Source organism: Vipera berus, assembly GCF_964194415.1.
Source record: "Vipera berus genome assembly, chromosome: 10".
Taxonomy (NCBI): Eukaryota; Metazoa; Chordata; class Lepidosauria; order Squamata; family Viperidae; genus Vipera; species Vipera berus.
In genome coordinates this window covers 17,573,772-17,601,628 of record NC_138213.1, presented here as the reverse complement: position 1 = coordinate 17,601,628, position 27,857 = coordinate 17,573,772, and the positions used below count along the sequence as shown (strand labels likewise).

The 27,857-nt window shown below is 43.3% G+C and overlaps 1 protein-coding gene across 1 annotated transcript; it reads left to right on the top strand.

Annotated features, from left to right (window-relative positions):
• The first annotated feature begins 1,694 nt into the window (after positions 1 to 1,694).
• On the top strand, positions 1,695 to 18,643 carry DNAAF1 (dynein axonemal assembly factor 1). Its single transcript, XM_081336213.1, has 13 exons — positions 1,695 to 1,992; positions 3,119 to 3,226; positions 4,949 to 5,072; positions 5,370 to 5,461; positions 6,263 to 6,484; positions 7,322 to 7,488; positions 8,761 to 8,882; positions 11,713 to 11,903; positions 12,311 to 12,562; positions 14,525 to 14,631; positions 14,778 to 14,849; positions 15,065 to 15,413; positions 18,229 to 18,643. The coding sequence occupies exons 1-13, from the start codon at positions 1,866 to 1,868 to the stop codon at positions 18,288 to 18,290; spliced, it is 1,995 nt and encodes a 664-aa protein (XP_081192339.1). The 5' UTR covers positions 1,695 to 1,865; the 3' UTR covers positions 18,291 to 18,643.
• The last annotated feature ends 9,214 nt before the right edge of the window (positions 18,644 to 27,857 follow it).

The window sequence follows — 27,857 nt, the reverse complement described above, 5'->3', positions numbered from 1 at the left end:
TCCAATTCCTATTATATATCAATCATATTTAATAATGTACAATGTATTTTTATTTATATGAATATTTATATCTATACCTCTACTGCAGCAGCGTATTTATTATATTTCCATTATTTATCATTATCATATGCTCAATAATTTAATAATGTATGATTTAATATTTAAAAATATTTACAATATATTTATACTTCTGCAACCTTCTTATCATTATTATATGATTAGTAATTATTTAATGATAGGTAGTGATTTATTTTTATTACCATATAAAAATAAACTCTTCGTGGGCAAATTCCAAGGAAAAGGAAGAACAAGCCAGTTTCCATGGACTTGAACGTAGACTGGCTATTTTCAAAGAGAACCTCAGGAATCACTCTGAAGTTCTGAACTAGATGGATAGGGAACTAGAGAAACTGTGGGATGAAAGCGAAGACATTGTCAGAACAGTAAAGAAAGGAAAGAATGTGCAAAAGGAATCCAAAGAGGACAGCAGTGTTTAACACTGATCAGGGATCTATTTGTTTGATTGATATCCTGCCTTTCATTCATAACTTATTTTTACATTTCTTGCCACAGATGTTAAGTGAATCCTTGCAGTTGATGTTGCTAACACTGACTTTGCTTGTTATTGTGTACAATTATGCCCACATTATAACAATAACAATAAAGGTTATCTATCAAAAGATCACAAAAGGTGGTCACATGACCTTGGGACACAGCAATCAATGTTCATAAGTATGAACCAATTGCCAAACAACTGCATTTTGATCACACAATCGTGGGGTTGTTACAAAGGTCGTGTGAAAAAAATAGCCATAAGTCACTTTTTCAGTGCCGTTGTAACTTTGTAGTCACAAAATGAACTGTTGTAAGTCGAGGAAACTCCTGTAGTCAGAGGGAATCTGACTGGCCCAAAATCCTTGAGAGAGAGGTTCCATGACTTAAGGGGGGCTAACACGTGATCTCCCCACTTTCCCAAAACACCACCAGCAAGTTCTGAAGGCTGCATGCAGCCTTGGAAGCTTACGCTTCATTTAGACTCGTCCGCAGCTGCATGTAGGCATCGACGCATAACCCCGCTGCAAAGGGGTCGGTGAGTAAGTGTAGGTTGCAGACGGTTGCGCACAAGCCGATGAGCACCCCTCCACAATCTCACCTACACCTTGTGCAGAGATGTGCACGCTGATTGGTTGATCCCCTTGGAAAATATTCCGGGCTTGGTTGTTTGACTGCTCCAGAATGTTAATGTTCACAGAAGTATAAATGCAACAGCTGTGCAGCCATCTCTGAATGACAAGACACGATGTTCCCTGACATGCAGTGACTCAGAAGCTTAAATCCACTCTGGATGAGAGGTGTCGTGCTACTCTTCATTCGCAAAAATGTTTTTTTTTCAGAGCACACTTGCTCACACAGAGCAAAATACTATGACATGAACAGTAATTTAAAATTGTGCTTCAAGGAGTTGAATACATGACAGAACAATATAAAATAGTCCTTGACTTACGACTACAATTGAGCCGAAAATTTATGTTACTAAAAGAGACATTTAAGTTTTGCAATCTTTTACAATCTTTTTTTTGTCACGTTTGTTAGGTGAATCACTGCAGTTACGTTAGTAACCTGGTTGTAAAGTGAATCTGGCTTCCCCCCTGACTTTGCTGGTCAAAAGGTTACAAAAGGGGACCACTTGAACCTGGGACACAGCAACTGTCATAAATACGAGTCAGTTGCCAGAGCGTCTGAATTTTGATCATGTAACCATGGGGATGCTGCAATGGTCACTAAACAAAATGTTGTAAGTTGAGGATTACCTATAAAGCCTGTTATAAATGCCTGGTCTTCTGTTCTAGGGGACAGAATTGAAAATGCACCCACCCAGTGAAAAAACCGGATTAGGAGAGGCTGTTGCAACAGAGGGAAATGACCAAGAAATAAAAAACTGTGAGCAGGAAGACAGCCCTTCTAGCAATGGGGACAGCTCAATTAAAGCAGGTAGCGGATCCAAGAAAAGAGTGGATATAAATGCTAGTTTTGACCATGAGGTATTGATAAAGCATATTGGCTAACTTGCAAACATTGCGGTCTGAAATGTTGCTCTCTAATTTTTTCCTATTTCATTACAATTGGTCCCTAAAGCACCTAAAGAGCTACTAGAGGTGCTAAAATAACTTTGGTGATGCATGATGAGCTATAGCTCAAAAAAAAAATCCATTTTGACTGAAGAAGTTACTTGGATGAGTAATGAAACGTCTCAGGTTTTAATAAACTTTGGACCGGTTGCCATGATTTAATCATTCTAGTTACTTTTGGCCTGAATGATTGAGTCTTATTTACATATGATAGGCTATAATTCAGTTTACTTCTCCCTGGCTTACTCACATCTTTGAAGTTGTTTGCAGACTAGAAAGCGCCCCTTCAGAGGCCGTTAGAACTTCAAACGGTCATAAACATAACACCAGCTGCCTGCAATTAGTGCAGGTTTGAGTCCCACCAGGCTCAAGGTTGACTCAGCCTTCCATCCTTCCCAAGTAGGTAAAATGAGGACCCAGATTGTTGGGGGCAATTAAGCTGACTTTGTAATAATGCCGCTTGGGGGGTGTATGAAAGCCCTAATAAGCAGGCATATACATATAATGAAGGCTACTGCTAAGCTTGTAAGCCGCCCTGAGTCTTCAGAGAAGGGCGGGGTATAAATGGAATTAAAATAAAAATAAAAATAAAATAAATAAAGTGACCAGTTGTAATTTAAAAACAACCTGTACCACAAACAAGCCCCTTGCTTTATTTCTCAGTCATAGAAACATGGGGAAGTGAACAAAATATAACTTACTTGACCCAGTTTTTTTCCGTTTTCTAGCCATTTCAGGCTCCTTTTCAGTTCGTGTTTGCAAGTTCATTTTTTTAAAAGCTTCAGTTCATGCTCTGACTAACAGGAAATAGCCTCACAGGCAGCTAATGCAGACCTGCATTATTGCACGACTCTTGATTCCTATGGAAGTTGACTCACCTGACGTGAAGCGGCATCAAAAATATTCTTCTGGGGCACTGAGCTATTTGATGGTGATGCCAGCATAATTCAACACTTTACTGACTCTGTCTCTGTCTCTCCAACCCTTAGAAGAAAAGCCTCAACTGCCTGAAGGAGAGCAAGGGGTAGACAGCGATATTAGCTGTGAGCATCAAAAACTGAAAACTGATGATGTTGATTATAGCAACGGAGAACCAGGTAATTTCTTCCATTCATTCTTGTTCAGTCTGTTCCATTACAACATAACAAGCACTTTTAAGAGGTAAGATTTGCTTTTCTGGGTCAGCTGAGGTTTCCATTTAGTCCGGTATTCTGTTTTCTACAATGGCTAGCACCAGTGCTTTTTTTTGTTAAAAAAAAAAGGTGCCGGAACTCACACATGTGATACAACCCGCCTTGCCTACCCTACAAGGTTCCATCCAAAAAAGGTGCCGGAACTCCGTTCTGGGCGTTCTTTGACAAAAAAAAAAAGCCCTGGCTAGCACTATATAGCAGCCTGCCCCTTTTTGTTCCCAAGACTTGACAAATCAAGGCTGTGTTCATAGTTAGGTATAAAGGTCAAGGTTTCCAGTCATTTCCAACTCTAGGGGGCAGTGTTTATCTGCATTTCTTAGCCAAGGGAGCCAGCGTTGTCTGAAGACATTTCTGTGGTCATTTGGCCAGCATGACTGTATGCCAAGGAATACAGAACACTGTTCCTTCCCACTGAAGTGGTACCTATTAATCTACTCACGTTTGCATGCTTTTGAACTGCTAGGAAGGCAGGAGCAGGAGCAAATAACGGGAACCTTGGTGGAGCAGTGGGTTAATGCCTCCTTAAGTAACACCAGCTGCCTGCAATTAGGGCAGGTTCGAGTCCCACCAGGCTCAAGGTTGACTCAGCCTTCCATCCTTCCGAGGTAGGTAAAATGAGGACCCAAATTGTTGGGGGCAATAAAGCTGACTTTGTAATAATGCCGCTTGAGATGGGGCCGAAAGCCCTAATAATCAGGCATATACATAGAATGAAGGCTATTGCTAAGCACATTGGTTTGTGCTTCTTAGATTGTAAGCTGCCCTGAGTCTTCAGAGAAGGGCGGGATATAAATGGGATAAAAATAAATAAATAATAAAATAAATAAATAAAATAACTCACCCCATCAGGCGGCACTCGGGTCTGAAACTCAGGCTGTCAGCTTTCCAGCTGATAAGCTCAGCATCTTTAAACACTAAGCCACCGCTCCCCCACGCTAGATATATCACACATACGTTGTTTAACCGTGTTTTGTTGAATAAACAACATGTAAGGAATAAGGCTCATTATGACATAGTCTGATTGTGTGCACAGTCACAGTCTAGACCAGGGGTAGGCAACCTTTTATGACTCGTGGACTTCAACTCCCAGAATTCCTGAGTCAGCTGACTCAGGAATTCTGGGAGTTGAAGTCCACGAGTCATAAAAGAGCCAAGGTTGCCTATCCCTGGTCTAGATAATGTAAAAACTCAGATTGATTTGCATGAACGTACAGCTGGTATGCATGCAGATTCTTTCCTATTTAATTTCTACATATCTGGCTCCTACTAAAAAGCAGAAACTGCATTTATATAGCAAGAACAGGAGATAGCCTTAACACAAGGTACTGTACGTTCTTTTAAAAAAATGAAAGTATGTTCATGTCACTTTTCACCAAGAAATTCAGGATGATACGCCAGTTACATTATTTATTTTTATTTATTTATTTTAATTCCATTTATATCCCGCCCTTCTCCGAAGACTCAGGGCGGCTTACAAGCTTATCCTGTGTACAGGATGTTTTACAATCTTTGCTTATGCACTGGATTCTAGATTGGATTTTAGTTTTCATTGTAAAACTGAATCATTCGGATCTGAGAGAATGTTTAATTCTGAAGAATGTTTACATGTCATGTTTAATGTTCAAGCACCACTGAAACCAGATAATTCTGGGAGTGACCCCGATCAACAGACTATTAAGACAAATAATAATCGTAAGCCAGTAACTGATTCACCCTCTGGACAATCAGAATTAAACAAATGTGGCTTGAGGTAAGTTCTTCTTTTTAATAGGTATTTCCTTTTTAAGAGAAAAAAACAAAAAAAGCACGATCACAGTTTCTTCCGTCAGTTATTTTACTTGTTAGAATGAACGAGGATAAAGTGTTATATCTTTGCTGGCCCTGCCCATAATTAAATCAAGTTCTTGATGCAGATTTTTAGCAAAATTTAAGTTTTAAGACTGGGCCATTGGCAAGTAGTGAATTTTAAATACATCTGTGCACTGCTCCCGGCTATATACTCTCTTCTGAATAATCCTAGGATTCACACTTCTTGTTAATATTTTAGGATGACCAAAAAATTGTTGAAGGACCTCTGCAAACAACACAAGTTATATGTGACCCCAAGCTTGAATGACACTCTCTATCTCCATTACAAAGGTGAGAAGCCAAATGCTTGAAACTACAATACATTTAAATAATTGGGAATTTAAAAAAAAAAATTTGTGAGCAAGTAGAATAATACATATGCAAGAAGGAAGGAAAGAAGGAAGGGAGTGCAATATGTACAATTCTTGCTGTGTTATGAGGTCCCCTAAACTCCACTGAAGGGACGCGGTGGCTCAGTGGGTTAGGACGCTGAGCCTGTCAATCAGAAGGTTGGAAGTTTGGCGGGTCGAATCCCGAGTGCCGCGTAGCAGAGTGAGCGCCTGTTACTCGTCCCAGCTTCTGCCAACCTAGCAGTTCGAAAGCACGTAAAAATGCAAGTAGAAAAATAGGGACCACTACGGTGGGAAGGTAACAGCGTTCCGTGCGCCTTTGGCATCTAGTCATGCCAGCCACATGACCACGGAGACGTCCTCGGACAAGCGCTGGCTCTTCGGCTTTGAAACGGAGATGAGCACCGGCCCCTAGAGTCGGAAAGGACTCGCACGCATGTGCGGGGGAACCTTTACCTTTACCTTTAAACTCCACTGAAGATGTTAGCTAGTCTGGTAATAAAACGTGTGGAAGCCAACCCACAAGCTTGGAGAAGAAAAACCTTCACCCTCATTATGAAGTCTTTCCTAAACCTTACATGGGGGAATTTGAAGGGGTAACATTCTTTGGGGAAAGCTGAAGGGTTTCTGATCAAATGAGGGCTGCATGGCAGCTCCCCCATCCTAACACGTTAGCCGTTCCTCCGTTCTGTTCCCAACGAGCATTTTTTTTAACATTCTCTCTGCCTTTCAATTCTCGTAGGATTTGATCGTTTGGAGAACTTGGAAGAGTATACCGGCTTAAGGTGCCTGTGGCTGGAATGCAATGGCCTGACAAAGATTGAGAACCTGACTGCGCAGACAGAGCTGCGCTGCCTTTATCTGCAACTCAATTTGATCCATAAAATTGAGAACCTTGAACCTTTGCAAAAACTGGATTCTCTCAACCTCAGCAACAATTATGTAAAGACCATTGAAAATCTCTGTAAGCATCTCTGTTTTTGAGGGATTAAGACTTGTTATTTGAAGATGGTATAATTTTGCATTGGAATTGTCAGGGATAGATAGATAGATAGATAGATAGATAGATAGATAGATAGATAGATAGATAGATAGATAGATAGATAGATAGATAGATAGATAGATAGATAGATAGACAGGCCTAGGTGCTAAAACAGAGCAAAACAGCCATAATAGTTTCTGATTTGTAAATTGAAGCACCTAATATGTGATATTTGATGCACCCCTTCTGTTTCCTCAGCAGATAATCTAATTCTAAATTGCCCTTTTTTAAAGGTAGACCGTTAGCTGAATCCCACATCACAGTAATTGTTTGACTTCACGTTTTGAAAATAACCACAATTGGCTGGCTTCCCATAACATACTAAGCCATTAACTACGTCCTGCAAATTCCAGTTTCTACATTCACTCAATAAACAAATCCATTGTTTCCAAACTTGGTCCCTTTAAGAGAGCTGGACTTCAGTCCCAGCCAGCAAAACTCACAGTTCAACCCTGAGTACAGATTTTTTTTTCTATTGAAAAATAGCCACGATACATATTAAATATTTCTTTTGCACTTCAATTGACTATCTTGCCCTGGTGTCTAAAACTGGCAGCCATGTGTGTATCATCTTGTTATCCTCGCTCTAATATAAGTTAATTTGGAAAACAAGACTTCAGGATTGTTAGTATTTTTCTAACAGCTGCAAGGCTACACAATGCTACTAAATAAAACCCAGCCACAATGATCGTTACAGACAGTTTGCAGCAGAAATCCTCTAGGGGCATTTTAATCTTAACTACTATTATTTTTCAACAGCCTCTTTGAAAGTTCTTCACACCCTGCAAATTGCTCACAATATGTTACAAACAGTGGAAGACATACAGCACTTGCAGGAATGCCCGAGTATTAGCGTACTTGATCTCTCTCACAATAAGCTGGATGATCCTCATATTTTAGATGTCCTGGAAACCATGCCTGATTTGGTAAGCAAATATACAGCTCTTTCCCCAGCCAGCATGCTCTAGATCAGTGATGGCGAACCTTTTAGAGATTGAGTGCCCAAACTGCAACCCAAAACCCACTTACGTATCGTTGGGTGCCAGGTGGGCGTGGCCCATTGGTGGGTGTGTCCCATTGGGTGGGTGTGGCCCATTGGGTGGGCGTGGCTGCGATGGTAACGGCAGACTGGGACTAAAAAGTTCAATCAATTCCAACTTTGCGAGATCTTTTTTTCCCCGCGAGAAGTTAAAATTGATTGATTGATTGAATGAACCTTTTTTTTTTGCACACGGCGGCGGAGGCCTAAAGCGAAAAGGTTTTATAAAACCCAGCTGAAGGCCTAGGACTGGGGCGACGGCGTGCGTGCCCACAGAGAGGGGTGGCACGCATGCCATAGGTTCGCCACTACGGCTCTAGATCAAGGGTTCCCAACCATGGGGGCGCAAGACGATATTCCGGGCGGGTTGGGTTTTCAAAATTATAGTGAAAACTTGGGTTTTCAAAATTATAGTGTATATGCATAATTCGTTGCCGTTATTTCGAACTTTTGTAAGGGGTGCGAGAATATATCAGAAGCGTTCTAGGGGTGCGGGGTATAGGAAAGGTTGGGATCTGCTGCTCTAGATGGACAAAGCACAAGGTTAGGAGGCCAAGGATAATTGCGGGGGGTGGGGGGAGCGGGATGGGGGAGGGAGAGACCTGGAGCTTACTTTGTATGGTCTTATTCTCATTAACCGTTCTGTAGTGCAGGGGGAATTCTGGGAGTTGAAGTCCACAAGTCCGAATGTTGCCAAGTTTGATGACCCCCCCCGCCCTACAAACTAAAAGCTGCCCTCCCAAGCTGACTCACCTTGCTCACGCAGCATTCAAGATCGTGACCTTCACTTGCCGGTTTAATAATTTGCTACTTCCTCAAATGCTTTCAGAGGCAGGCCCACACATAATACATCTCCCATGCTAACATGGCCTTATTTTTGGTTGCTGGACTTAACATTTACGTCTAGAAGTGATGCTTTTCAAAGAATGGGATTAAAAAAATACCAGCAAAAAAAAGTATGTATAAACAGGGCGAGCTATGGGATTACGTTATATACAATAAGCGATTGAGAGCTGCACATTATACATTCATAACATGGCTAGGAAATGCATTAAATGCATGAAAATAAATGAGAAATATGCTTAAGAATCAGTCGCTGAAAGTCAACATCTCAAAATGTATTCAATGGTTTCCTAAAACTGCTAGTTTTCCTCTACAGCGTGTGTTGAACCTAATGGGAAATGAAGTCATTAAGAAAATAGCGAACTATAGGAGGACGCTTACTATCCGATTAAAACAACTGACGTATCTGGATGACAGACCCGTTTTTCCAAAGGAGAGGTAAAAAATGCAAGGAGATTATTTTTTTTTCTCGGCCCCACTAGTAAAAGATTCATAACTATTTAGTTCTAACTGCAGATACAGTTCACATTTGTATATCAAGTGATAACAAAGGATTTTTTTTGAAAACGCAGTGCAAATATTCAGTGCACAAAAACCCTGAAGCTAAACAAAAAGGACTTGTTCATACATAACAGTCCCCAGATAAGGTCTCCCTTCTGGTGCACTTGGAGATACATTTTTCCTCCAAAGAGGCAGCGCACCGTTAGATCTCCTTGCATGCAAATATGGCAGCACAGCAGGCCAAGAAGCCTCTCTTCTGCACTGCATGCAGGTTTGGTCATTGTTAGCTGCGAAGTCGTGTCCGACCCATCGCGACCCCATGGACAATGTTCCTCCAGGCCTTCCTGTCCTCTACCATCTTCTGGAGTCCATTTAAGCTCACGCCTACTGCTTCAGTGACTCCCTCCAGGCACCTCATTCTCTGTCGTCCCCTTCTTCTCTTGCCCCCAACATTTCCCAGCATTAGGCTCTTCTCCAGTGAGTCCTTCGTTCTCATGAGGTGGCCAAAGTATTTGGGTTTCAACTTCAGGATCTGGCCTTCTAAAGAGCAGTCAGGGTTGATCTCCTCTAGGACTGACCGGTTTGATCACCTTGCGGTCCAAGGGACTCGCAGGAGTCTTCTCCAGCACCAGAGTTCAAAGGCCTCAATTCTTTGGCGCTCAGCCTTTTTTATGGTCCAGCTTTCACTGCCATACATTGCAACTGGGAAGACCATAGCCTTGACTATACGCACTTTTGTTGGCAGGGTGATGTCTCTGCTTTGGTCACCATATTATAAAAACAGATACTGCATCCGTATTATATAAAAAAGATACTGCATCCATTGTTTCTTGTCTTGCCTCCAGTTTTGGTCACCATATTATAAAAAAGATGTTGAGACTCTGGAAAGAGTGCAGAAAAGAGCAACAAAGATAATTAGAGGGCTGGAGGCTAAAATATTTGGAATAGGTTTCCAAGAAAAAGAATTAAGAAACTAATCAAAAACAACAGATCAAACGGAGGGTAAAATGTATGAAGAACGGTTGCTGGAATTGGGTATGTTTAGTTTAATAAAAAGAAGGACCAGGGGAGACATGATAAGCAGTTTTCCAATATTTGAGGGGCTGCCACAAAAAAGAGGGGAGTCAACCTATTCTCCAAAACACATGAAGATATGAGAAGAAGCAACAGGTAAAAACTAATCCAGGACAGAAGCAACCTAGAACTGAGAAGAAATTTTCTGATAGAACAATTCATCAGTGGAATAGAATAGAATAGAATAGAATAGAATAGAATAGAATAGAATAGAATAGAATAGAATAGAATAGAATAGAATAGAATAGAATAGAATAGAATAATAGAATAATAGAATAGAATAGTAATAGAATAGAATGCAGAATAGGAATGGAATGGAATGGAATGGAATGGAATGGAATAGAATGGAATGGAATGGAATGGAATGGAATAGAATGGAATGGACTAGACTAGACTAGGAATAGAATGGAATGGAATGGAATAGAATAGAATAGAATAGAATAGAATAGAATAGAATAGAATAGAATAGAATAGAATAGAATAGAATAGAATAGAATAGAATGCAGAATAGGAATGGAATGGAATGGAATGGAATGGAATAGAATGGAATGGACTAGACTAGACTAGGAATAGAATGGAATGGAATGGAATGGAATGGAATAGAATAGAATAGAATAGAATAGAATAGAATAGAATAGAATAGAATAGAATAGAATAGAATAGAATAGAATAGAATAGAATACAATCTGGAAGGGACTTTGGAGGTCTTCTAGTCCAGCCCCCTGCTCAAGCAGAAGACCCTATACCATCTCAGATAAGTCTTTTTAAAAAAATCTCCAGTGATGGAGCTCCCACGATTTCTGGAGGCAAAGCTGTTCCACTGGTTAATTCTCCTCACTGTCAGGAAGTTTCTCCTTAATTCCAGGTTGCTTCTCTCCTTGATCAGTTTCCAGCTATTGTTTCTTTTTATAAATATTTTATAAATTATTATTTCTTGTCCGGCCTTCTGGTGCTTTGGAGAAAAATTTGGCCCCCTCTTGTGGCAGCCCCTCAAATACTGGAATACTGCTATCATGTCTCCCCTGTTTCTTTTTTTCTTTAGACTAGCCAGACCCAAGTCCTGAAGCCGTTCTTTGTATGTTTTATTCTCCAGGCCTTTGATCCTCTTAGTTGCTCTTCTCTGAATTCTTTCCAAACTCTCAACATCTTTTTTTGTGATTTGGTGATCCAAATTGGCTGCAGTACTCCAGCTGCGGTCTTACTAGGGTTTTATAAAGCGGTACTAATACCTTGCATGATCTTGATTCTACACCTCTGTTTAAACAACTCAGGATTGTGTTAGCTTTTTTGGCGGCGGCTGCACACCGCTGGTTCCTGGTCAAGCGATCGTCCACTAGGACTCCAAGGTCCCTCTCACAGTTACTGTTTTTCAGTCAGGTCTTGCCCAATCTGTACACTGTACCTTTGATTTTTCCTACCTAAATGTAAAACTTGGCTTTTCTCCACATTGAAACACACTTGAACTCCAGAAGCTGTGGGTGCTCCAACACTGGAGGTTTTTACGGAAAGACTGGACCGCCATTTGTCTGGAATGGTGTAGACTAGAGTCTCCTGCCACGGGCAAAACGTTGGCGTAGAAGACCTCCAAGGTCCCTTCCAAGTCTTTATTATTCGGCACCATGTAGGCACGTTCTGTAGATGGCTGAAACACGCTTCTGGGTATCCGATGGAAATCCTCTTTTTCCCCATGCAGAGCCTGTGCAGAGGCCTGGGCTGCTGGCGGGCGTGAAGCGGAAAAAAAAGAAAAGGAAATGTGGGAATCGAAAGAAAGGAAGAAGATAAAAGAGAGCATCGATGCTCTCACTGCCGTTCGAGAAAAAGCCAGAGAGAGGAAAAAACAGAAGGAGATGGAAGAAAGAGAGAGGCGCTCAGAGGATGAAGGAGGTTTGTGACTTCTCCAAGCAGGGTGCATTCCAGGCCACCCCTTCGCGTTTTAAATTACTTAAATGTTTGTGCTACCCATCTCCCTTGTAAAGTAACTCTGGGTGGCAGAAACAAATTCCCCTTGCCACCCTCATTTTCCTCCTTGACAAATCATCCCCAAATGGTGCCACTAAAAGCTCACGAGACATTGTTAATATTCTTGCTTCAATATCTTTGTTGCTGCTTTTAATTCGGTCGGGTTTGCGTGTTTAGTTGATATTTAATATGCAGCTTGGCTTCCTTTGAAGAAGCCAGGACAAATCATCCTTCTGTTTATGATTTATTTCCCCCCCCCCCCCAACAAATGCAAGAATTAAGCCTGCTGGCCGGCCAGGGTTTGTTTTTCATCTGTTACTGGTTCGTTCTAGAGAGCCTGCCATCTTCAAGCAACGGTGCCCTGGCAGAAAATGGAGTGGAGACATCGGGGGTTTCGGAACCACTGGAGACGAAGCAGAAGATTGAGAAATTTGTGAAAGCAACTCTGGGCGCCCAGGAAGACGCGATAGCTGCCAAGGAAATCTTGGGGGATGAGCTGAGGAGATCAGAGAAAGATCCATACCAGCCGGAAGCACAGGAACCGGACTCGAACGCGGCTCCTGGCTTCACCCCTGTTGAAAAAGGTAAGGCAGGGGATCTTCAAACTTGGCAGCTTTAAGACTTGTGGACTTGGACTCCCAAAATTCCTCAGCCAGCATGGTAAATGTGCATATTTTGGCAAGCTCATTTCAGTTTAATTTCTGAACGTTTCGTTACCGTACTAGGTAACAGCAGCAGCAGCAGGATTTTCTTGTCCTCTTTCGCTTATTATACCTGTCTTGTGTGTCAGTGTGGTTCAGCTGGTCATGAGATTGCTTGTTCAGTTGGAGCTACATTTAAATTCTGAGCAGCTGATTGGTTCTCTTGTTGATGGGTCGTTCGGACGGTCTGGTTTCTTAGCTATTCATATGCTGGATCTAAATCAATGCGCTTGTTAATTGCTCTTTTGGTAGAATGCCAGGCTTCAATAAATACACACGAGACACACATATATATATATATAAATGGAAGAGGAACAGGAGAAGAGAATCCTGCTGATGAGGTTACCTGGTCTGGTAACGAAACGTTCAGAAAATAAATTGAAACAAGCAAGGAGAGCAAACCACTGCCAAAATCTAAAGTCTGAGCTGCAAGTATTTTCCGTTATTTCAAAATTTACACGTTTTCGTGCAATTTGTATTTTGTGTAAATAATAGATTAGTAAGTTGCATTGCAAAGGTTTATACAGGTAGTCCTCGACTTATAAACAGTTCATATAGTGACTGTTCGAAGTCACAACGGCACAGGAAAAAAGTGACTTATTATGACAATTTTTTACACTTGTGACCGATGCAGCATTCCCTGTGGTCACATGATCAAAATTCAGACACTTGGCAGCTGACTCATATTTATAACGGTCGCAGTGTCCCGGAGTCCTGTGATCCCCTTTTGCCCCTTCCGACAGGCAAAGTCAATGGAGAAAGCCAGATTCACTTAACTATTACTAAATTAACAATTGTAGTGTTTCGCTTAGCAACTGTGGCAAGAAAAGTCGTAAAATGTTAGCAACAGAAAATTTGCGCTCAATTGTGGTCGTAAGTCAAAGGAGTACCTGTATTTTGCAAGTTAAGCCAGGTAGCATAACATCTGAAATGGTCCAATATGCAGCCTGGCTCAAAAAGTATGAACTAGGTCAGTTGACTTACAAATGTGGAACGGATGCTACTCTTCAATATTCCTACTGTGAAGCAATAAGGGAATAAAAGAAAAACTCCCAATAATAGATTAATCCATGCTATTGCCTTGGCACAAGGGACCTTAGGTTACCACCACTAGGGGGCAGCATTGTGAAACTATTGTTCGTAAACACACACACACACACACACACACACACACACACAAATTCTGTGCCTATTTATTCAGCATCCAGAGTCACTCTAGCAACTTCTTATCAGACCTAAAGCTAAGATTAGCAAATCAATCTTATTCATTCATTGCCTTGGCACAAGGGACCTTAGGTTACCCCCACTAGGGGGCAGCATTGTGAAACTATTGTCCGTAAACACACACACACACACACACACACACACCCAATTTTGTGCCTATTTATTCAGCATCCAGGGTCACTCTAGAAACTTCTTATCAGACCTAAAGCTAAGATTAGTAAATCAATCTTATTCATTCATTGCCTTGGCACAAGGTACCTTAGGTTACCCCCACTAGGGGGCAGCATTGTGAAACTATTGTTCGTAAACACACTCACACACCCAATTCTGTGCCTATTTATTCAGCATCCAGGGTCACTCTAGCAACTTCTTATCAGACCTAAAGCTAAGATTAGGTCTTTCATTGATTATCAATCACGTTTTTGTGGCCATCCCACAGAAAGCGACTCTGGGTGTAATTGTACTGCACAACTGAACAGTAACACGAGAGGTTAGCCCTGGGATTTGAGAGTTTCCTTTCCCCAAATCTAAACCTTAGGGGGGGGGGGGGAAAGGTTAAAGGCGTTGAGGCTAATGGGTTCCCGGCCCAGATATGCTGAAGGTTTTTGTCTCCTTCTTTAGAATCAGTTTACAGGTTCGCTACCGAAGGGCCGCTGCGAACTGAATGCGTTGACCTGGCAGATATTGAACACATTGCGTCGGACGTGCCAGAAAAACTTTTCCTTGATGTAAGTTTTAACCGGCAGGATAGGGAAGATGGGAAAGAAGTGGAGGGCCAGGATGAAAACATGCCTTCCGCGACCTTTCCCTTCCCTACCAACCGCATTCTCTTGAAAAGCCATTTTTCTTCAATAAACATTGGGATATTTTTCAGGAACTTCCCGATTTAGAAGACATAGATACCTCCGGTGAAGATTCACTGAAGGAAGACGTCTTCACCGAAAAGGTGGATTTTTTTTTTCTTCTTCTTCTAAGGTTAACAACTGTCCCCCCAAAAAAATTGGGGGGGGGAAAATTGGCTTTGTTGTGTTTACGGCCCTCACAACTTTAACCACTCTCTTGCTTAGCAACAGAAATTTTGGGCTCAGTTGTGGTCGTAAGTCAAGGACTGTATGTTTGTCGAAAGAAATCCGTTACATGCTATTTGTTTTGCCTCCACAGCAAATCTCTCCTCCCAAAATTGAAGTGATCTCTGAAACCAGCCACGAGAGAGGCTACGTGGAAGGAAACGCCACCACGTCCGACAACTTGCTAACATCGGAAGTCCTAAACTCCATTTTTTCAAAAGATCCCACGGTACCCGAAGCTGGTGTCAAAGAAGCCATTGGGCCAGTTGTCCAAGGTCTTCTAGCACCGCAAGAGAAAACCAAGGAACGTCAAGCGAAACCTCTGGGACCTTTAATTGAAGACGTCACTCCTGAATCTTTGGAGCCTTCACAATGTGCTCAAGATGGACTGATTCCAGCTGGTGCCAAAAATGGAGAGATTCAGCCTGGATCACCTTGCCTAGGTAAATTTACAAAACCGTGACCTGAGTCCATAATCATCTCTTTGCGGCTGCCAAGTAATGTTGGAACAAATCCATTTAGTAACTGGTAGTTCCTCTCAGAACTGCTGACTGAAATAGGTCGGGGGTCAGGGGGGGTCGTGCTCACGCAAATGGAGCAGGTGTGCACACGCCCACTGCCCGCACAAGTGGGGACTCCCGTGCGCATGCTCGCCTGGCATTTCCGCGCCCTGATTGCAAATGCCTCATGACCCACTAATGGGCTACACGGCACCGAGGTTGGGGACCCCTGATCTAGCTTGCATTTCTAGCATGGGTCCAAGTACAAGCTAAATGTCAGTGAAAATTCTCAGTCATCGTTATCTGGAAGTTCAGCCACGGCAACTGGAATTTTTTTTTCTTTTTTGAAGCTTCAGACTGAAGCTCTTCTGAAAAGCAGCAAAAGGTTTCAAATGAAAAATAGGGGGGGGGGAAATGCCCGGTTGCCAGGACTGAACTTCAGACACCTATATAGCTTAACTTACGTTTCTTTAAAAATAAAATTCTGTTGTTTCGATGATGCTTTCATTGCTTGGGTTCATACGGCAGGCTGAAACAAGGTTGGTTCAATTATGGCTTACTAAACAAGACATGATGACCTGCAGGCTCTTTGGGGAACACAAGGGTGGTACGAATAACAATAATAAACAACACTAAGCCACAAACAAGGGTTTAGTAAGGTAAGGAAAACTTAAACCAACCAATTATGACACATTGCAGTACTGAATAGTGAATCCAGCCACCACATCAATGTGTTGTATAAACTTGTCTGCGTGGGATTACACTCCATTGTTTCTGAGATTTTGGTTGAAGATCTAGTTCACCTTTGGAAAAGCTCATAGGCTATTTTGTCACAAAGCAAAGCAGTGCAATAGCAATACATAGGATCTGTAAAAGCTGCATCGGTCAGCAAACATAAGTGTATTATAGAAAGAGTGTTCAAAAATAAGAACTCAAGTCCTGGCAGCTTTTGAACAGAAGATTGAATCAACCAGCATTTATACCTCTTAATTTATTTTAAAATATACACAGCACTTCAATCTTGGATTGTAAGCGGCTTATAACTAGTACAAAAAACGTCTATAGCAAAATAACCCATCAATGAGTATCAAATCAGTAAGTCAGGTGTTTCTTTTTCTAAATTTCCAAAAAAGTAAGAAATTAGCACAACTCATAAAAATTCACCATGGAAGGCTCCCGAGGCTTGGAATTAGTAGCAACGATCATTCCACGATGGAGGAGGAGCTCCGGAAATAAAGCAGCATTTTGTGACCATTCCAAGAAAGCCTGAAAAATTCCAAGAAAGCCTGAAAAACGGCGGTTCTCTTCCCACCCGTTCTGCTTGTTTATTTTATTTTATTTATTTTATTTTAATTCCATTTATATCCCGCCCTTCTCCGAAGACTCAGGGCGGCTTACAAGCTTAGCAGTCATCTCATCCAAGCAGATTTTACGTGGAATAAAGAGTTTTTAAAGGCACCCGGCACCCTATGTAGCTAATAACACCTTGAACTGGGTCTAGAGACTAACCAGTAACCACTGTAGCTCTTCTACAGGTAGTCCTTAACCTATGACAATTGAGCCCCAAATTTATGTCGCGAAGCGAGACAGTTAAGTGAATTTTTGCCTCATTTTACGACCTGTCTTGCCACAGTTCTTAAGTGAACCACCGCAGCTGTTAAATAACACAGTTGTGAAGTGAACCTGACTTCCCCCATTAGCTTTGCTCGTCAGAGGGTCACACAAAATGTTCACATCGTCCCGGGACACTGCGACCGTCATAAATATGAGCCAGTGGCCCAGCATCCAGATTTTGATCACGTGACCACGGGAGTGCTGCAACCGTTGCAAGTGTGAAAAACGGTCCTAAGTCACTTTTTCCAGTGCCGTTGTAACTTCAGACAGTCACTAAATGAACTGTTGCAAGTCGAGGACTGCTTGTATAAATAAAGTACAGTATAAAACAATAGATAAACACAGCTGTATCATTTTACACCAGCTGCAGCTCCAAATCTTCAAAGATAGCCTCATGTAGGGCGAGTTGCAGAGGTTTAGCTGCAAAGGGACAAGGAAATGAAGGTTGCCAGCTTTATTCCACTTCAAGGATGAGATAATATATTGGTTTTATCAAAATATTTCAGAAATCGGCAGCGAAGATAGCCTCATGTAGGGCGAGTTGCAGAGGTTTAGCTGCAAAGGGACAAGGAAATGAAGGTTGCCAGCTTTATTCCACTTCAAGGATGAGATAATATATTGGTTTTATCAAAATATTTCAGAAATTGGCAGCGAACGCCCGAGTCTCTGCATTACTGACTCACACATTGTGCTATAGCACGCTTTGTTGAATGAACCAAGTGACAAAGTGAAGATGTAAGTCAAGAGTAAGCCATATCAAGTGCTTTGCAAACCACAGTGACTAGGTTCACACAGGCATCTTAAGGCCAAATCAAATTGGATTAGGTTTGAGGCAGTGCCTAAACTCCACCCTGATTAGGAGTTACGAGATTCTGAAGCCGAGCCGAGAACCAAGATGGAAGGGAAGGCATAAGACTCTGGCTTGCCTGCTGATCTATGTGCATTTTTGTCTTTCCTGCTGGGGAATCACTCCAGAAATGAGCTGGCTTGCTTAATTAGGTTCTGAATCATCTCAACGGCCCCTGTGGAGTCACTTCAAGCGAAATAATTGGAAGAGGCTCCCTCTTTTGAGACGCCTTTGGAAGGCCGTGGCTTGGCCTGCTTATGCTAAGAAAACTAGCTGTGTTTTTATGCCTCCTAACAGATGCAGAGCAGCCCGTGTTAGAAGCCAGTGAAGACGCTGAACACGTGTCGGATGCACCCTAATGGTTTCACCTACCTGAGGTTCTCTTGATTGACTGCAAACATGTGTGATGGTCTGGACAGGGGACTGGGGGCATCCAGAGCTGCCGTGTGGTACGGAGCTAGCAAGCCTCTGTGGCAGGTCATCAACATTTAAACGTAGAATCCATGTTTAATTTTCGTAGTTCTGTTAGCACGACGCAGCTAAATTGAAAGGGCGGCAATTTTAAGTCTCGTCTGCTGTGTTTCATCCTGCTAAAATCCAAACCTTTTTCGGTTTTGTCGCTCTGTTCCTTCTGGGACAGGAAGTTATTAAGTTGCCGTTTGCATATTTCTCTTTGGATGTCTTTCTAGGTGTAACTCAGCTTCAATAAAGGTTTCTGTTCTCAGCTGTGCGGCACCTCATTCCTTATCTTGCTTGTTGGTGGGCAAGTTCAATGCTAAGATCAGAATCCCCTCCTGCCTTGTGTTTTTCAGGGCTAGCAGGAGAAGCCCTTCAGTTGTAGATGCCCCATGAAGTCCCAGATGGATGACTTTCACAAACAAGGAAGAAAAGATTTGCTAAGAACTATGACGCCCAGCCCTGTAAACCCAGCCTTTTCCTCCCTGTCCGAAATCGGCACTCTGTAGTTTTCCAATCTGTCTTGGGAAGCAGAGTAACAGCCCCCAGCCATTGGGATCCTTCTCAGCTTGGCAGAAGACGCTCACCTGTGGGCCAACTGAAGGTTGGAGCTTCCTGATTGTAGACCTCTGTAGCAAGTCATTCATTCTCTAGGGCAGGGGTCTTCAAGCTTGGCCCTGTTATGACTTGTGGACTCCCAACTTCCAGAATTCCTCAGCCAGCATGGCTGGCTGAGGAATTCTGGGAGTTGAAGTCCACAAGTCATAACAGGGCCAAGCTTGAAGACCTCTGCTCTACTGTTATCTCCTATGGCAGGGGTGAGGAACCTTGGCTCTTTTATGACTTGTGGACTTCAACTCCCAGAATTCCTGAGCCAGCATGGCTCAGCTTGGAAACCTCTCCCTTTCCCCTCAGCGTGGCTGGCTCAGGAATTCTGGGAGTTGAAGTCCACGAGTCATAAAGCGGCCTAGGCCTAGCCCAGGGGTAGGCCACCTTGGCTCTTTTATGACTCGTGGACTTCAACTCCCAGAATTCCTGAGCCAGCATGGCTCAGCTTGGAAACCTCTCCCTTTCCCCTCAGCATGGCTGGCTCAGGAATTCTGGGAGTTGAAGTCCACAAGTCATAAAAGAGCCAAGGTTCCCCACCGCTGTCCTATGGGATGGGAAGTGGTTCAGGCTCCATTGAGGCTTGTGCTGACCACCCTACATGGAAACAGGGCTTGGCAGACACTCAGTGTCTTTAAATCCAGAATTTTACAGGGGTTGGCACCTTTTGCCTATAAAAAACTTTACAAGGCTGCTTAACATTACTAATCAACTACTAGAGAAAGGGTCCCCAACTCTGGTCCACGGCCCATTGGAAACGGGACCATGCAAGTAGCAGGTGAGCACACAAACCTTCATTTGTACATGCACGATATTAGATTGCGTGTGCAAAACCATCCCCTCCCTTCTGCCACCCCCCCTCCACCCCTGGTCCATGGAGCCAGAAAAGCTGGGGAACCACTGAACTAGACAATGCAAAACAGTATCCAGATATACCTAATAGCTACAGTTCTGTTTTTAAACATTTGCGGAAGATGCTACGGGAGAGAAAGATTTGTGACGTGAAGGCAAAGGGCTCGCTGGGTTAACTTTTGGCAGAAAAGAAATCGCGAGCATCAGTATTCCTGCATCAGTAATGAACAGGGATCCCCTTTCGTATTCAATAGCTTGATAATTCCCAAAGGGGAGGCACGTGCTCACACTCATCAACTCCTCAGGTTTAATGTAGTGCATTTCTTAGCCATAAAACAGGAAGAGAAAGTTCCAGACTGAATGGAAAGCATTAAACTTTCAGGTAGATTCCATAAAGCTTGGCAGTCAAGGAGATATCAGGTGATATTTTCCAGTGAGACACCCTTAGGAACACACACACACACAAAAAGAGGTCCAAAATTAATGGAGGGAGGTGTTTCTGAATAAAATATGGAGCGATACAAATGATAAAAACAGTGACGTAAGCAAAAATTCAGCTTACGTAAAAATAAGGGAGAGGTCTATAGCGATACCATCTAAATCCAAGCAACTCAGCGTTGGATTTTTAGACTGGCCAATCCCCCAGAATGTGGGAGAATTACAGCTGTAAATAACAAGAGAATCCTAACACCGTGCCTGAAAACCAGAGGGACGTGGAAGGAAACTCGTCACCTCTGAGAGATGTTAAAACATTTTATAACTTCTCACTTCAGGACTTCTGGATAGCAACCAGTCATTCCCCAAGAAGAATCAAGAGAAATGCCAAAGTCATAAGCTCCAGATTCACACAGAAAAAGCCACAACACGGTAAATTCAAAGGGAATTCTTAAAACGGTTCCTTTTTAATATAGGCATCTGTTTTTCTAGGACACTGGATTCTTAATAATATTGAGTCAGATATGTATTCTTTGACGTTGCTCATACAGAGGCTGTTGAGAAATGAAAGCACAGCAGGCCTAACACGGTTGAGCAAAATTCACCTGGAATTTTAGAGGCCAATGTCATCTTTTAACTTGCCAGTGGCTAGCTATTTCATTATTTATTGAGCTACAAAGTGTTCCCCTTCCGCATTTTTCAAATGATCAGCTAAGCCTTCGGCAACCTGACCTACAAGAGTCCGTTTGGTCTAATGGTAAAGGCACCAGCCTAGACGCCAAGAGACCTTGAGTTGTAGGTCAACTATAGGCATGAAAAAACTGGCTGGGTGAATTTGGGCCAGTCCGTCTCTCTCAGCCCCAACCCACCTCACAGGATTGTTCTTGTGGGCAAAATAGGAGGAGGAAGGCATATTAGGTGTCTCCTGCTGAGTTACTTATAATAAAGGAGCAGTACAAATACACAAAATAGTAAAACCATGCAGCCATAGGTGGGCAGGTGGCCATTGTCAATGTATAGAAGAAAACAGAAAGGAAGCAAACACTGGATTCTTTAAAGCTTTTTTTTCCCTGTAACAGAACACATGAAGTCCCTTTAAAGGGAAAAGGGTAAAAGAAAAAGGACATTGGCCAATTATCAATAAATTAAAAGTAACTTCCCCGGAGCAGTAAATCTTATGGCTTAAAAGCATAGCGGTATTTTCCCTACAGAGTGATTTATACCTATGTGGGCCACTAGGTGGCAGTATATGCTATGTCTTAAATGCCGACTTACTGTACAGGTAGACTTGAAGTTCATTTAATGACCTTTTGAAGTTACAATGGCACTGGAAAAAGTGACTTATCCCCAGTCCTCGAGCTTATGACCACCATAGCATCCCCAGAGTCACACAATCAAAATTTGGACCCTTGGCAATCAGCATGTCTTTATGACAGCTGCAGTATACCAGAGTCATGTGATTGCCACATGTGACCTTCCCAGTTTGCTTCCCATAAGCAAAGTCAATGGGAGAACAGGGATTTGCTTAATGAGCGTGTGATTCACTTAACAGCTAGAGTGATTCGCTGAACAACCGTGGAAGAAATGGTCATAAAATCGGGACTAACTCACTTCACTGCCTTGCCTATCAGTGGAAATTCTGTTCCAAATTGTGGTCGTAAGTCAAGGACCACCTGTACACTCAAATTGGACTGTTGGATCATCTACTCATACTGTATATACCACGTACTGCCCCCTGTGGCTGCTTGGGGCATTACAGGCTCCATAGGAAAAGGAAAGCAAAGCAATTCTCCTACACCTACAGCAACACCGCCCCCTTTGGTTGAACTGGGTTCTGGTAGTTGAAGGGCTAGTAATATAAAGCAGGGGTCTGCAGCCCCAAGTCTGTGAACTGGTACCGGGCCGCGGCCTGCCAGCAACCGGTCCGCACAAACAAGCAAAGCCCCATCCGTGGGATGCAGGCAGCACATGAAACCAGGCCCCCTCCAGTCCATGGGAAAACCTTTCTCCATGGAACCGGTCCCTGGTGTCCAAAAGGTTGGGGACCTCTGGTATAGAGCAGGGGTGGGCAGCTATGACAACTTTATCACCTGTGAACTTCAGCTCCCAGAATTCCGGAGCCCGCACAGGAATTCTGGGAGTTGAAGTCCACAGGTCGTAAAGTCCCCATAGTTGCCCACCCCTGATAAAGAGCAATGGGGTGACATGATCTCCGACATCCTTGCCTTCCAATTAGTCCTTAAAAGGAATGATATCAAAAGTGAGCCATAGATACATTTCACAGTCCCCAAAAGCATTTGGGCATCTAAAGCTCAAAACAGTGTCTGACCTTTTAAGCTAACTCAAGAACCTCTAGGACAGAGGTCTTCAAACTCGGCCCTTTTATGACTCATGGACTTCAACTCCCAGAATTTCTCAGCCAGGCATGCTGGCTGAGGAATTCTGGGAGTTGAAGTCCATGAGTCATAAAAGGGCCGAGTTTGAAGACCCCTGCTCTAGGAGCTTGGAAGCTAGTCCAAAATCCCAAATCAGAAGAGTCAACTGGAATTCAAGAGAAGTCAAAAACATGAGCCGAGAGGACGTACAGTAAAAGGATCACTCAATCAGATGGTGGTTCCTACATCAGGTCATGTTTATGGAACAGCCTAGAATACAGGGGTAGGCAACCTTGGCTCTTTTATGACTCGTGGACTTCAACTCCCAGAATTCCTGAGCCAGCATGCCTCAGCTTGGAAACCTCTCCCTTTCCCCTCAGCGTGGCTGGCTCAGGAATTCTGGGAGTTGAAGTCCACCAGTCATAAAAGAGCCAAGGTTGCCTACCCCTGGCCTAGATAAACAGATATGCTATATTACACAATATATGGTTGCCAATAACAACTGAGCTGTCTGCGGATGAAGAAAGCTGTAGTCCAAAAATGTCTGGAGGGCACCAAGATGGAGGAGAATACCAGACTGTATGCAGAACAAACCAGTTGAATGCATATGGCCTCCCCAAAAAAACCAGTGGAACGCATGGCGCTCTCCATTCAAAAAGAGTGTTCTGAACTGGTAAAAATAGCAGCACAAGAATATGTCGGAAAAATAAGTCTCTCCTTGGGAAATATGTGTGGGTCGATCCACTGGAATCCCAGACAAAGCCAGCAGACAAAGCCGTGTTTTCCAGATGTAAACATTCAGCTCCTGGGCAAGAGGTACTCAGGCTGAGGTTCTAGTCCTCAGGAGGGCTTCTTATTTGTGCTCTTCTCCAGTTGTTCCACAGTGAGCATCTGCAGCCTGATGCAAAAAAAAACCACAAACCACAATACAACGATGCTGAGTTATTGCCCAAAGAAAGGGGAGTGATGTTTTTTTTAAAAAAAATTGGCTGATCAGAACAGGACAGAATAACAGAATTGGAAGGGACTTTGGAGGTCATTTAGTCCACCCCACACCCCTACTCAAACAGGAGACCCTATACTATATTCCAGATAAATGACTGCCCAATCTCTTCTTCAAGACCTCCAGTGATGAAGCACCCACAACTTCTGGAGGCAAGCAGTTCCACTGGTTAATTGTTCTCACAGTCAGGAAATTTGGCCTTAGTTCCAGGTTGGGTCTCTCTTTGATCAGTTTCCCTCCATTGCTGCTTCTTCCTGCCTTTGCTGCCACCTTGGTCACCCAGTGGCCCACCTGCAAACTGGACCATGTGAACACAAATGGAAATGCAGGCCAAGGGAAAAGTGGTCGCAAACACTCCCGCTCTTTATGGGCAAGTAAGCACACCAACTTTGGTTTGAACGTGTTAAGAGAGCGCGGACGCGTCTGCCCTTATGCACCCACCTCCTTTAAGAGTAGAAGACGCATCCCTTGATGTCAGATCTTACCACTACATGCTCAGACACTATGTAAAAAAACCAGGCAAGGATCCACGCAATCAGCTAAGCCAAAAATCAACAGCTTTCTTCTACTGGCTATTGATCAAGCAGCATCAGTAGCCAAAAAGTATTCTCAGCATCCAAGGGATTAGCCAAGGTGATGCTTCAGCTGCATTTTGTCAAAATAATAATAAAAAAATCACCTTATAAACATCTTATTTACTGTAGAAATAAATACTATGGGCATAGGCGTATGTCTACATCTACTCAGAAATAAAAACAGTACGTGCATACATGTCAGGATGAAGAAAATATTAAACCTTCATAGCTTGGCAATGGTTTCAATTCACTATATTAAGTGAATTAGCTTGGCAATGGTTTCAATTCACTATATTAAGTGAATTAGAAAAAAGAGCACGATTGCCAATCTGGAAGTAAAGCTTTCCCCCATTAATCGCAAACCCTGGAGGCTTTAATCTGGATTCTTCTCAAGGGATTTGCTTGAACAGCCTCTTTTCAGATCTGGGATTATATTCTATAATTCCTCTATTTAATCTGCATAAGCAGTTCAATACATGATTTTTTTTTCTGAGGCAAAGCCGCTCTTAGGCAAAGCCAGTATATTGGGTGAGTGGGACCAGGATACAAATGAAACATGGTTCCATTTAGGTTTAAGATTAATTACAATAAAATATCATTAGCACCCTTGCTTTTTGATCGTTTTATTTAATAATTTCCTTCCTTTGGTGTCTGAGGGGAAAAAATTACACTCTAGGAGCAAAGTTCAGAGATCTCTGATGGCTACACTTCAGGAACCTCAGTGCTTATGCACTTTTGAAAAGTGCTGCTTTATTTATTTATTAAATTTATATGCCACCCGTTTCACTATCCAAAGCAAATATAGGCAGTTAAAGTTTAAAGTTAAAGAGGTCTGATTGTGCATGATGGAAAATGTACTTGGAAGTGATGCCAATCAAAGCAACTTCCCCCTAGTTCAGGGGTAGGCCACCTTGGCTCTTTTATGACTCGTGGACTTCAGCTCCCAGAATTCCTGAGCCAGCATGGTTCAGCTTGGAAACCTCTCCCTTTCCCCTCAGCATGGCTGGCTCAGGAATTCTGGGAGTTGAAGTCCACGAGTCATAAAGCAGCCTAGGCCTAGGCCAGGAGTAGACAACCTTGGCTCTTTTATGACTCGTGGACTTCAACTCCCAGAATTCCTGCGCCAGCCTGGCTCAGCTCGGAAACCTCTCCCTTTCCCCTCAGCATGGCTGGCTGAGGAATTCTGGGAGTTGAAGTCCACAAGTCATAAAGCGGCCTAGGCCAGGGGTAGGCAACCTTGGCTCCTTTATGACTTCTGGATTTCAACTCCCAGAATTCTTGAGCCAGCATGGCTCAGCTTGGAAGCCTCTCCCTTTCCCCTCAGCATGGCTGGCTGAGGAATTCTGGGAGTTGAAGTCCACAAGTCATAAAAAGGGCCAGGTTTGAAGACCCCTGTTCCAGTCCGACCCCCTGCTCAAGCAGGCGACCCTACTAGCACTCTACCTGTATCAACAAATCAGGCCTCATTTTATTAAAAAAAACATTGACCATTCGTGATAAGTTCATACTCATGCAACTGAAGCATAGATTTTGATCAGTTCTTTGCAGTAGTGCCACTGAATGCTTTAGCAAAGTTTCTGGGAAGGTGGCGCTGCTAAATACCTGTTCTTCAGGCAAAAGTTCTCACTGAGTCTTGCCTGGGAAAGTTTCCTGTTCAAAGCTTTGGAGAAGAGACTGGAATCAGAATAACAGTTCCTACATTTGGACCATCATTTCTCTGGTGGCTTTCCACAGGCATGTGGAAGTCTGGCTTTGGAAGACAGCATTTGAGAGTTGTTACGTCTAGACCGGCGTTATTTATTTACCAGTAGGGTAGATAACGTGGCGGGCTTGCCACTGGTTCCAATTATGTGGCAGCTGGAATGAAGCACCAATGTAGAAATTTTAGGAATGAACAAGAATAAAATCAGTTCCCTCTGAGCACGCTTCCCCAGCCAGATGTCTTTTGACAATGATGGAGTGTCCACAATGGTCGGGACGGTGTGGAAGATAATATATAATGTTATGATGTGTCAGAATAGAACTGGAAGGGACCTTGGAGGTCTTCTAGTCAAAGCCCCTGCTCAGGCAGGAGATCCTACGGTACCATTCCAGACAGACGGCTGTGCAGTCTCTTCTTTTAAAAGCCCAGTGATTAATTGTTCTCACTGTCAGGAAATTTCTCCTAAGTTGGATCTTTCTTTGATAAGCTTCCACCCCTTACTGCTTCTCCTGCCTTTCTGGTGCTTTGGAGAACAGTCAACCCCCTCTTCTTTGTGAAAACCTCTCAAACATCAGAAGACAGTGATTAGGTCACCCTTATTCCTTCTCTTTGTTAGTCTAGAGTCCATAGGTAGACAACCTTGGCTCTTTTATGACTCGTGGACTTCAACTCCCAGAATTCCTGAGCCAGCCCTGCTGAGGGGAAAGGGAGAGGTTTCCAAGCTGAGCCATGCTGGCTCAGGAATTCTGGGAGTTGAAGTCCACGAGCCATGAAGGGGCCATAGTTCCCCCATGCTGGCTCAGGAATTCTGGGAGTTGAAGTCCATGAGTCATAAAAGAGCCAAGGTTGCCTACCTCTGGTCTAGACATACCTAATGGCCTCAGTTGTTCATCAGGCAAATTAGTTTCCTGACCCCTAACTAGACATACCCAATTCCAGCAACCGTTCTTTATATGCTTTTAGCCTCCAGTCCCCTGATCTTCTGTTTTGCTCTTCTCTGCACTCTTTTCTAGAGTCTCAACATCTTCTTTGTATCGTGGTGACCAGAACCGGATGCAGTAGTGCAAATGTGCCCTGACCAGTGCAGTATAAAGTGGCACTGTCACTTCATGTGATCCTGATGCTAGCCCTTGGTTTAATTTAATTTAATTTAATTTAATAATTTGATTTCTATACCGCCCTTCTCCCGAAGGACTCAGGGCGGTGAACAGGGCAATACACAATAAAAATCAAGTACAAAAATTAAAAAACCATTAAACATCATGCCCATAAAATCAATACACATTAAGTTAAAAACTAATTTTAAAAACCCAACCCCATCCCGTCAGACCAGGCCAGCTTGTTCGAAAAAGAATGTTTTAAGATCGCGCCGGAAGGAGCGAAGGTCGGGGGCCGTCCGGAGCTCAACCGGTAAGCGGTTCCAGAGGTCTGGTGCGCCCACAGAGAACACTCTCCCCCTGGGGGTCACCAATCGGCATTCTTTGATCGGCGGCACCCTGAGGAGGCCCTCTCTGTGGGAGCACACTGGACGGAGGGAAGTTGACGCCGGTCGCAGGTGTTGCCGTAGGTAATCCGGACCCATGCCATGAAGGGCTTTGTAAGTCATAACTAACACCTTGAACCTCACCCGGAGAGCAACCGGTAGCCAATGCAGCTCGCGGAGCAAAGGTGTAACATGGGAGTATCGGGAAACTCCCAAGACGACTCGCGCGGCTGCATTCTGCACCAGCTGGAGTCTCCGGGTGGACCTCAAGGGCAGCCCCATGTAGAGAGCATTACAGTAGTCTAGACGAGAGGTCACGAGCGCATGAGTGACTGTGCGCAAGGCATCCCGGTCTAGATAGGGCCGCAACTGGCGCACCAGGCGAACCTGGGCAAAGGCCCCCCTAGTCACAGCTCCAATATGCTCTTCCAAAGAGAGC

Excerpts from the sequence above, each read along its gene's own strand:
- DNAAF1 (XM_081336213.1), top strand. The coding sequence starts at position 1,866 with ATGCACCCACCCAGTGAAAAAACCGGATTAGGAGAGGCTGTTGCAACA. Across the intron at positions 7,489-8,760 it reads TGGAAACCATGCCTGATTTG|CGTGTGTTGAACCTAATGGG; the intron begins GTAAGCAAATAT and ends TTTCCTCTACAG. Across the intron at positions 14,850-15,064 it reads AAGACGTCTTCACCGAAAAG|CAAATCTCTCCTCCCAAAAT; the intron begins GTGGATTTTTTT and ends TTGCCTCCACAG.